The 12,169-nt window shown below is 39.4% G+C and overlaps 1 protein-coding gene across 1 annotated transcript; it reads right to left on the bottom strand.

Annotated features, from left to right (window-relative positions):
* Positions 9,980 to 11,425, bottom strand: LOC109358030. The gene is made up of 4 exons (XM_019602097.1): positions 11,174 to 11,425; positions 10,708 to 11,074; positions 10,252 to 10,584; positions 9,980 to 10,164 (listed from the first exon to the last, which is right to left on the bottom strand). Exons 1-4 carry the CDS (start codon positions 11,423 to 11,425, stop codon positions 9,980 to 9,982), a joined length of 1,137 nt encoding a protein of 378 aa, XP_019457642.1.

Raw genomic sequence — 12,169 nt, 5'->3', positions numbered from 1 at the left:
CGACAACTGTACCGTATCGTCCAAGTAATAAAATCCGGTAAAATACCGGGATATCGTCCTCAAGGAGCAAACTAGATTTTCACTAATTCCTACAAGAATGAATTGATTATATATTTACAATGGTGTTTTTATAGAATTTTGTGTTTAATTGTAAAAACTCATAAATTGAACGAAAAGGAAGTAACATAAACTGGGATCGAAATGCATCGTTCTTTCCCAATGGCATCCATGAATTCAATTCCAAGTGAATTGTGAAGTTACTGATTCAGATGCACATATCATTCAAATCATTCACATCAATCCCTTGAGTGTAAAATCCTTAGATTATTGCTCAAATACCAAATCCTTGGATATTTGACCAATTAACTAGCATTACATTCCATGTGAAAGCAATTCATGCATCACTCTTCATTCCTAGAGTAATGATGTATGAAGGAAGATGATCCAGGTTCGGTGTCAAGTTTAACTTCCCAATTAAACTTGAACCCAAGAACAAGAAATTAGTAGCAAATTAAATTCATGCAATAAGAACGAGATTAACTTCCCAAAATCAAATAACAATTACAATGGAATCGAATCCAGGAGTACAAACGTTAGAAGATTACATTTTGAATCTCTCACCAAGATCTAATCACTCTTTCTCGGTATTACAACACTCGAATCATGAAATTATACAAGGAATAATGTGAAGTAGAATCGGTTCCACGATTTCTATCCTAATCTCCTTGTGTTTCTCTCTATTTTCATGCTGAATCTCCTCTGAAAAGTCAATAGTGTCATTCTTTGACTTCCGAAACCGCCAATATCAGTTCTAACTTCCACCCCCTCGCCCAAGCTAGAGATTCTCGCTTGGGCGAGTAAATAAGAGGCTCTCAGACCTGAGCACCTCGCTTGGGTGACAGTCCCTCGCTTGGGTGAAGGACAACAATTATTTTTGGTGATTTTTCTCCTATTTGTGGCTTGGACGACCCTGTAGTCGCTTGGGCGAGGCTTTCCGTACTCAGACGTATCAATCTTCTACTTTTTCTCCTTTTTTTCATGAATCTTATCCTGAAACAACATAAACACATAAAATTTCCTACACAGAACAAGATCACTAAGTTATCATGAATCTTACACAATTATAGCATAAATGTGCACTAAGTATCCAAAAAGCATATGAACTTCCTTAACAATTTGGCAGTTAACAAACTCCCCCCAACCTAGAATCTTACTTGTCCTCAAGCAAAATAACGAAGTGCAATTTAGTTCAACGTATCTAGTTTTTCAAAAATATTCATTCATCTAGTCATGGCATGGCTAGAATCATTCACTTGCTGTTCACAAAGACCTGTTTCATGCTCAATCATAGTAGACCAAGTTCCAACTAATAACAGAAGGCAAATGTTGTTTAATTTCAAACACAATAGCAAGAGTAACTACTCAGTTCAATCAAATGAACTCTCTCGATCTCACAGGTCATGTGTTTCACTCATCTCTTTGCTGGACTCCAAACAATTTGACTTTGCCTTTCAGTTCAATCAACCATGTACACAAGTTCAATCATGGACTTTAAGGACTTTATCAGGGTTATAATAAGGCCTGGCTACAAATAAAATTGGTTTTTTCTGGGATTCAAAAGGGAGGTAGACCATTAGTACATACTTACCTTTTTCTTCTCATGTTTCCTTTTCAATTTCTTTGTATCATGTTCTTTCCTATCAACAATTGGATTCTCCTTCTTCAGCCGACTCTTTTCTTTTGAGTCACTATTTTCTCGCATGACTTACTTTTCACTTGTTTCTTTCTTTTTGTTGCTTGAAGCTTTACCATTTATCACATGGTTGAAGAAGGAGCCTTTTTTATTTTACTACCCTCATAAACACAAACTTCATTTCATAATGCCCAATAAGACTCATATGCACTAATGATCTCTCTCCACACGAATGGGGATTGATACATTTTGATGTGGTTTCGATGCATAAATTTTCACAATAAAGAAAACTTTTCAGCTCAAAGGGGCTACAAAAAAATCAAGTTCATAATTCATCCGGGTAGGCTTTCTAGTTGTAGTTCCACTATCCTAAACTAAGCCTTAATCATTTCCATGCTATTCCCTGATTAATGACAATAAAAAATCCGGCAAAGTTCATTGGTGAAATCTAGCAAAGACACTCATATGTGTTTGGGTACACTCCCTCACCTGGTTATAGGCTTTGTCCTTTGACTAACTGCTCATTATTCAACCTATTCGATCTGTGTCTAAATCAACATCCACATCCAAAAATAGTCAAACTTCAGAACCCTAATCCTTCACAATCACAAAATTTTATCTCAGAATTTAATTCACATGTTTCTAGCATAGCACAATTGGACAACTGTAAACACAATTAACCATACTTAGTTTCATTGACTACACATTTTGTCACTAAACTTGAAAACAAACAACATACAAAATTAAAACACATAACAATTACTCCTACACCCTAAACATACAATCTAAACCGTTGTCCTAAACAATCCTACACATGCATCCTAAAGATTCATCCTAAACACGGATCCTAAACTTTCATCCTACATTACAAAACAAAAATAAGAAAACAAGTAACAGAGGAACCAGTTTCATTCAGTTCAACAATGCTCATTAGAGCAGAAATTCAACATCTTCAACATCACCATCATCAACAGCAACATCACCAGCAAACTCAGTTCCATCTACAACAGGTCCAACAACTCCTGAACCCTCCAGAAAGGTAGGCTTGACCCCAGGCCAAGGAAACATTTGAGTAAAAGTGTTTGTGGATCCCCAGAATTGGTTCCCCGGACTCAACTACTAGAAAACAATAAACAACCCATGCTGCTGGAACACCCGTCCTTGTCTCAACATCTCATTTTGGAACTCCAAATGCTCTATATGCATTGTTAGCCTGTGAAGCTGCTCCTGAGTGGAGAACTCCTGATATGGTGCCGAGTGTGGCATCGGTTGTGGTTGTACTGGCTCAGGTGGAGGTGGTTGTGGTTGAGATGATCCTTGGCCCTAATCTTGGTCGGGCTCCTCTTTGCAGTTTTGAGCGATGTGCTGCAAGGTAATAGGATGTTTAACCTTCTCGGTTCTGTTCACCGCAACCCCATGTTGTGCGCACAATTTAGTGATCAGAGAAGGGAATCCTAGTGCACTCTTCTTTCCAGCCCACACAACAATTTTGTAGATCTCCTGTGAAATGATTCCAGCCACATTGATTCTCAGGCCCTGGAGGATGGCATAGATAATGTGGCAGTCGAATAGTGGCAGAGATGATACCTGACTATTAGGGATAACGTTTTGCAAGAGGAATATCATCCACAACTGGGCCAATGAAGTCATGTGCTTGCGGTAAATCTGCAATGGAAGGCCATCAAAGTTAGTGGTGAAAGATTGTCCAAGAATGCACAACTTCTGAGCAATGTTGGTCGAGTCGAACCCGCCTTGGGATAGACTACGAGACTTTTGAAACATCTAGTTGTACTCCTCCTCGATCCCTGATAAGTGCCAAACATACCTAAAAATCATACACTTTTATGGCACTTATCTTAAGCATAATTGAGAAAAACCAACTTAAAACAATACTTTTTGTATAAAATATCACAATTTGGTATATTTGTGTTTGTATTGCCTTTTTATGTATTTTGTAGGAAATAAAATGAAGAAAAGAAGAGAAAAGATTCATGGTCAAAAAGCAACAAAAGTCAAGAAAACCAAGATGCTCAACCAGGCAGCTAAGCGTGGAACAATAGCTGAGCATGGAACAAGCCCCGCTAAGCTGACCTGGACACCTGCCTGACCTAGCCACCTGCCAGACCTGGACCAAACTGCTCAACCAGGCAGCTGAGCGGACATGCTTAGCCGCTCAGCCTAGCACCAGACTAGGCCTGGCACGGTCAGAAATACGCTTGACACGGTCAGACACGAGCTTGGCACAAGTCAAGCTGCTGAACAAGCTGCTCAGCAGTCAAACCAAGCTGCTCAGCAGTCAAACCAAGCTGCTCAGCAGTCAAACCAAGCTGCTCAGCAGTCAAACCAAGCTGCTCAGCAGTCAAACCAAGCTGCTCAGCAGTCAAACCAAGCTGCTCAGCAGTCAAACCAAGCTGCTCAGCAGTCAAACCAAGCTGCTCAGCAGTCAAACCAAGCTGCTCAGCTCATCCATGACCTCACCTCAAGTAGCCCACCATAGGCTTTTCAGAAGTAGCTCAAAATAGTTGGTCTCATAGCCCACGACTAGCTTTGGTGAGTCATGCACAAGGAAGTGACTAAGCTACTTGGTCAAGGGACCAAACCCATGCTGAAGAGTTTGGTCAGCTGCTGAGCGGTCCAGCTCAGCAGCTCAACTGTCAGGATGTGAAGCCTATAAATATAGTCCATTTCCTTCGAGCAAAACAGATTGTAATTGAGCATTTCTTCACTAAATTCTCTCAAAAAACACTTGAAGGTAGAATTCTCTCATTTAGGAATTCTTTCTTAGCTTAGAGTTTTCATTTTCAAGTAAGTTTTGTAATTTGTAGTTTAGAATTCAAGAGGAGAAAAGGAGAAGGCAAATGAGATGCAAAAATCAATTTTGTACTCTCATTTGGAACTCAAAAGCATCCAATCCTTGGATGGATAGCTCATGCTCCTAAACATTTTCTTTTGAACAAGGTTATGTAATTTTCTACTTCTTCTTAAATTTAAAAAAATGTTCGAATTTTAATCATTCAAGTTGGTGCTTTGGTTAATATTATTTGTTTGAGAAGTACTTAATGCTCTTTTTAGATTGATCACCTAAAAATGATTTCAAGTAAAAAATACTTGTCTCAAACACTTAACAAATAAACTTTGGAGTAGTTGTACTACTTAGTTTATTTGCCAAGTTAAGCATGCTTTTCTTAAGATCTTACATTCATCACTCATTCAATATTAGAGTCACCAATGGTTAGGGTGTGACAACCTAATCTCTTTTATGGTCGTGGTATTGTTTAAGTGCTAAATATAAGTGTTTATGATTCTACCATTTTAGGACATAGACTAAAAGGAGGATTTCAGACCTTGGTGTTTGGGGTTAACCAAAGTAAAACATAAGAACTTGTCTAAGTAGTTCAAACTCAAAAAGAAGATGAGAAATGTATTTTCCTTATTCAAAACGATTTTGTCACCTCAAGAATTTGTGAATATTTAGTTTTATTTATTGTTATTTACTAACTTACTAACTTTTATTTATTGTTATCTACTTTCCGCATTTTATTTATTCTTTAATACCAACCTTCCTTAAGGAAGAAGTTTGGTTTGTTAATAAAATGAACCCGAAAGGGAGTAAATAAATAAAGGTCACTAAATTTATTATTCTTTTGTTCTTTATTTATTTATCTAACAATTAATTATTCATCACTTTTATATATTAGAATACCATTAAACCGATGTTGGAATTTATTCCACAAAATCGAGATGGTATTCAAAGGTACTTAATAATTATGTAATAGGTAATTGCTTCGATACCATTATACCGGCGTTAGAATTTATTCTAACAAAGTCGAGATAGGGCAAAGAAGGAATGACTTATTCACATGATTATAAGAAAGTAAGTTGTAACTGGAATATTCTTGAAACCATTATACCGGCGTTGGAATTTATTTCAACAAAGCCGAGATGACGAACAAAGAATAAAACCGAGTTCTCTTACTTACAAAAGGAACATAACGAAAATGAGAGTATTAATCTTTCAACAAATTGACACTGTTATCAGGACAATTTGTTGAGAGGAGAAAACTCTCAACTAAAATAAACACTGATCAACGCTTTCAACAGTCCCGTTGGGGGCTACATCATACAGGCTACCCAACAATTCATTGATTGTATTTCTGTCAAATAGCAGAGTTTTCCCTCTCACCAAGGATTTGTAACCCAACTCTTCTCCCCTTCCTCAAGCGCGTAAGCATTTTCATAAAATTCACATGACATCTGGCTCAAAACCAAATGTCATTTTTAGCAATAGACTTTCTCCTCTTGTAACACAGCAAAACCAAATGCATAGTGAGTGACATTACATAAATTATTCACCAATAATATCTAGTGCTACAATGTCACTATTATAACCACTTAACCAAATCGAACACATGAGTGCCACTTTTATGAATAATATTTGGGGTTTCCAGTTAGGAACCCCGAATTTCTTGATGTGGGCACTCATGGTAACACAACAACAATGCAATGTAATAATAATGATAAAGTAGCATCAAGAGCGACCTAAAATACCTAAATGTGCCTAAAGGAATGAAAGTTACTAAAATTCACAAATAGAGAGGTAATAGGTTCAAGATGCAAAAAATGCACTTACATTGGTAAATCCAGTTCAAGAGCAGGAGATAACGATCCTCCTTGCCCTTCTTCTTGAATTTAGTTCTGTCGAATGCTTGTGGGGCCTGGGAGGTTGATACACCCTTCAATTTCTTGGGAAGAGGGGGTCTTTTTTAGCAATAGACTTTCTCCTCCTGTAACACAGCAAAACCAAATGCATAGTGAGTGACATTACATAAATTATTCACCAATGATATCTATTGCTACAATGTCACTATTATAACCACTTAACCAATTCGAACACATGAGTTCCATTTTTATGAATAATATTTGGGGTTTCCAGTTAAGAACCCCAGATTTCATGATGTGGGCACTCATGGTAACACAACAACAATGCAACGTAATAATAATGATAAAATAACATCAAGAGCGACCTAAAGTACCTAAATGTTCCTAAAGGAATGAAAGTTACTAAAATGGACAAATAGAGAGGTAATAGGTTCAAGATGCAAAAAATGCACTTACATTGGTCCGCTCATGATGCAAAACTTGTGTGTATGCACTAACATGTGAAGAAGAAGAGAACTTGGGCTCTTGGAGAGATTTGCGAGCTTAGTTTTTGTGATTGAATGCAATGGGGATGTGAGGGGTTGGACCCCTCACCCATTGTTTTAAAACCAAATCTGCGGTCTCTCGCTTGAGCGAAGAGCTCAGAAAATGTGGATTTGTCATCCTCGCCTGAGCGAGAAGCTCTCGCTTGGGCGATGATTGGACAAATTGTTTTTTTAAAATTTGAAGTAAGCCTCGCTTAGGCGAGGACACTCTCGCTTAAGCGAGGGGCCCAACACTGAAGGGTCAGTTCCTCGCTTAAGCGAGAACTACCCAAATATTCCTTCATCTTTTTAATGCAAACAGAAAATAAAGCTAGATTGCCTTCTAGTTAGTGTTTGTTTAACGTCATTAGCTCGACGCTTGATCTGATATGCCTCTAATAAGTTGATGATTTTGGTGAGCCGCTCGACGTCACCACCCAAGTAAGGTTTCAACCTTTGGCCATTGACTACCCAGCTTTTCTGAGATGACGGGTCTTGCAGTTCGATTGCACCATGTGATTTAACTTCCTTAATTAGGAAGGGTCCTGACCATTTAGACCTTAGTTTGCCCGGAAACAACTTCTTCAGGGAGTTGAACAGTAGCACACTCTGACCCACCCAGAAGTATTTTTGACGGAGCTTTTGGTCATGATAGAGCTTGACCTTCTCTTTGTATAATTTGGAAGATTCATAGGCAGTGAGCCTCATCTCCTCCAAATGTTGCAATTGAAGTTTGCTTTGGTCACTTGCTCCTTTGGGGTCCAGGTTGAAAAAATTAAGGGCCCAAAATGCTTTATGCTCAAGCTCCACATGCAAATGACAAGCCTTCCCATATACCAGCTGAAATGAGGACAATCTAGTGGGTGCTTTGAATGTTTTCCGGTAGGCCCATAGTGCATCATCCAATCGAAGAGACCAATCCTTCCTTGTGGTTGACACAGTTTTTTCCAGAATTCTCTTGATCTCTCGTTTGGACACCTCCACTTGTCCATTTTTTTGCGGATGATAAGGTGATGCTACCTTGTGTCGGACACCGTAGTGTTGTAGGACCTTCTCCAATTGTGAATTGCAGAAATGTGATCCTCCGTCATTGATGAGTACCTGAGGTGTACCAAACTGACTGAATACATTCCTCTTCAAAAACTTGATCACAGTCTTAGCATCATCCTTTTATGCAGTTATGGCATCTACCCATTTGGACATATAATCCACTGCTACCAAGATGTATATATGTGAACATGACGGTGGAAATGGTCTCATAAAGTCAATTCCCCAACCATCAAACACTTCAATTTCCTGAATTTGTCAAAGGCATTTCATTCCTCTTAGAGTTCCCGCCTGATCTCTGGCCTTTATCACATTGTTGTGCATACTGATGTGCATCCTTGAATACAGAAGGCCAGTAGAAGCCAGATTGGAGGAATTTTGCAGTTGTCATCTCTCCATTAAAGTGCCTTCCATATGGTGAACTGTGACAGTGCCATAGGATGCTCTTAGCTTCTTCTATAGATACACACATTCTAAATAGCCCATCCGGCCCAGTCTTAAAAAGATGAGGGTCGTCCCACACATACACGTTCTCAAACCATGATCCCTGCAGGAATGACCCCTGTAGCTTTAAAGTTAGCCAGGTCAGCAAACCATGGCCTTTCCTGAACCATGAGAAGCTTCTCATCAGGAAACTCCTCCAACACTTCTGATTCTCTTACTGTGACCTCTTGATTGACCAGTCTCGACAGGTGATCTGCTACACATTTCTCGCTCCCTTTTTTATCCTTGATCACCAAGTCGAATTCATGCAACAACAAAACCCAACGCAACAATCTCGGCTTGGAGTCCGATTTAATTAGCAAGTATTTTATAGCAGCATGGTCAGTAAAAACTATGACTTTGGAGCCAATCAAATAGGATCTAACTTTCTCCAAAGCATACATTATAGCTAGTAGTTCTTTTTCTATGGTGACATAATTAACTTGTGCCTCATTGAGTACCTTACTAGCATAGTGTATGACATTAAAAACTCTAGCCTTACGTTGTCATAGTACCGCCCCGACATCATAATCATTAGCATCACACATCAGTTCAAAATCAAGATGCCAGTCGGGCGCTACTATAACAGGAGCAGAAATCAGTTTTTGTTTTAAGGTTTCAAAAGATTTGGCACACTCAGCATCAAATTGAAAAATAGTATCTTTGTTTAAAAGATTGTTGAGTGGCTTTGCTATTTTAGAAAAGTCTTTAATAATCCTTCTATAGAAACCTACATGCCCAAGGAAACTCCGAATTTCCTTGACATTAAGTGGTGGTGGAAGGTTCTTGATGACCTCAATCTTTGCCTTGTCAACTTCGATGCCCCTGGAACAGATCTTGTGTCCCAATACCACTCCCTCAGTCACGATTAAGTGCTACTTTTCCCAATTCAGTACCAGGTTTGTCTCAACACATTGTTGCAAAACGATGTCCAGATTTGCCAAGCAGCTCTCAAATGACGACCCGAAGACTGAGAAGTCATCCATAAAGACCTCAATGCACTGCTCCACAAGATCATAAAAAATAGCAAACATGCACCTCTGAAATTTTGTCGATGCATTGCACAGTCCAAATGACATCTTCCTGTATGCGAAGACACCAAAAGGACAAGTGAAAGTTGTTTTTCCTAGTCTTGGGGATCCACAGTAATCTGATTATAACCAGAATAACCATCCAGGAAACAGTAGAATTCTTGTCCCGCCAACCTTTCTAGCATTTGGTCCATGAGTGGCAGAGGAAAGTGATCTTTGTGAGTGACCTTATTCAGTTTTTGATAATCAATACACATTCGCCAGCTAGTGACTGTTCTGGTCGGAATGAGTTCATCCTTGTCATTCGTGACAACAGTCATACCTCCCTTATTTGGGACCACCTGAACAGGACTAACCCACTTACTATCAGATATGGGATAAATCATCCCAATATCTAATAGTTTCATCACTTCCTTCTTCACCACTTCCTTCATAGTGGGATTAAGACGCCTTTGAGGTTGCGCCACCGGTTTGTAATCTTCTTCCATATGGATCATATGCATGCAGTAAGATGAACGGATTCCATGCAAATCAGACAGTGTCTACCCTATTGCCCCTACATTCTTCCTCAGCATCCCAATTAACAACTGTTCTTCATCACATGTAAGGGCATTGCTGATGATTACCGATTTCTGCCCTCCTTCTTCTAAAAATACATACTTCAAATGTGAAGGAAGTACTTTCAAATCCACCTTTGGAGCTTTAGTTGTCTTTTCTTTCCCCAACTCTTCAAAATGATTCTAATGAGATATAACCTTGTGGAGTGCATCTAATTCTGTCAAACATGTCTTTATAATCTTATCCTCATTTATACTGTTTCCATCTAGGTATCCCCTCAAAACTTTGTCCAAAGGACTGCTCCTACTCAAATGAATGTCATCGAGCATGAATAAGTCCTCAATGACATCCACCCGAAAGCAGTGTTGCTTGTCCTTCGGATGTTGCATAACCTCAAAAACATTAAAGTTCACCTCTTGGTCTTCAACTATTACCTTCAACTTTCCATCATCATCATCATCAATAATAACCTGGGAAGTCTTCATAAAAGGTCTGCCCAAAATAAGAGGAACCTCCTTATCCTCTTCAATATCCATGATGACAAGATCCACAAGAAAGACTAACCCATCTACCTTCACCAAAACATCCTCTGCAACTCCATAAGGATACTTGACAGATCTATCAGCAAGTTACAAAGTCATTCGGGTAGGCTTGATTTCCAAATCCCCAATTCTTTTCAGCATAGAAAGGGACATCAAATTAATGTTGGTACCCAGATCAAGCAGTGCCTTTCCCACAGACAATTCACCAATAGTGACCGGAATAGTAAAGCTGCTATGATCTTTAGTCTTCTCAGGCAAAGACTTCTGAATGATAGCACTGCACCCAGCTTCTAAGGTCACTGTTTCTTCCGAAAACTTTCTTTTCTTTGTCAACAAGTCCTTGATGAATTTAGCACACACATGCATTTGTTCCATCGCCTCCATGAATCGGATGTTGACCTGGAGGTTCTTGAATAAATCCATGAACCTAGCATATTGTCGCTCCTTGTCTTTCTTGGAATGTCTCTTTGGATAAGGGAGATCCTTCAACTGAGGTAGGTAACCCTTCCTCTTATCATTGTTCTCCCTTATATCATCCTCCTTAGTAACAACCCCTTACTCATCTTGTATCACTTCACCCTTTTGTGTCTCTCTGATTATCTTCTCTCATCTTCCAGCTTCAGTGTTTCTTAGAACCTCTTCCTCAACAGCCAAATTCTCACCAATACCCTTACCAATGACCTTACCACTTCTAGTAGTGATAGATTTGCAGTGTTCTTTTGGATTGGTTTGAGTGTTGGCTGAGAATTGTTGTCGATCTGAGTTCTGTTCTACCATTTGCTTAGCCAATTGACCCACTTGAGTCTCCAAATTTCTGATAGAAGCATCAGTGTTTTTCTGGTTTGAGATGGAGACTTGCATAAACTTCTCCAATGTTTCTTCTATCATTGGCAATTTGGGCAAAGCCCATGGGGCTCGCCCACCCACACATTTTGGGCGGGCAGGGCATGAAAATTGTGTTCATCCGCCCTAAAATGCCCCCCCCCCCCAACATGCCCTTTTCGCCCATCGGCATTTCAAATGGGCGGGCAGGGAGGCCCATGGGCATCAATGAACACTAAAATAAGAAATTTGATGGGTCAAGTATGATAAGAGAAGTTCATGTTCTGACCACTTGAGTGCATGTAGCAATTTTCCAAAATATGATATCTTACCAATTAAATGTATGTCCGGTTTATGCAAAACAAGATGTTATGTTTTGTGTTTTTAATCATACTGTCACACTATTTATCCATGTAATCTCAAGTACTATGTCATTTTTAGCTTCTTTTTTTTCCATTTAAGGCGGTCTGCAAGCCCGCCCTGCCCATGTTTAGGGCGGGTAGGGCATGATATTTCATGCCCGCCCTAATTTTGGTGGGCATTGTGTGGACATGGGCAGGGCCGCCCTAATTGCCAATGCTAGTTTCTTTCAACTTTGTCTACCTCTCATGTAATGGTGGATGTGGACCTTGCTGATAAGATGCTTGATATGGTGGTTGCCTGTTAGATGGTCCTGCATCCTGCCTCCACCCAAAATTCTGATTTTGGTTCTGGTTTCCCCTCCAACTCTGTGAAAACTGATTGTTGAATGAAGGATTGTTAGGAAAATTAGCCTGACGAGGTTGGTTGTTAACATACTGAACCTCTTCT

This window comes from Lupinus angustifolius, chromosome LG10 (assembly GCF_001865875.1).
Source record: "Lupinus angustifolius cultivar Tanjil chromosome LG10, LupAngTanjil_v1.0, whole genome shotgun sequence".
In the NCBI taxonomy this organism is placed as follows: Eukaryota; Viridiplantae; Streptophyta; class Magnoliopsida; order Fabales; family Fabaceae; genus Lupinus; species Lupinus angustifolius.
Note: the sequence above shows the minus strand (reverse complement) of the source record. Positions and strands in the feature narration are given on the sequence as shown.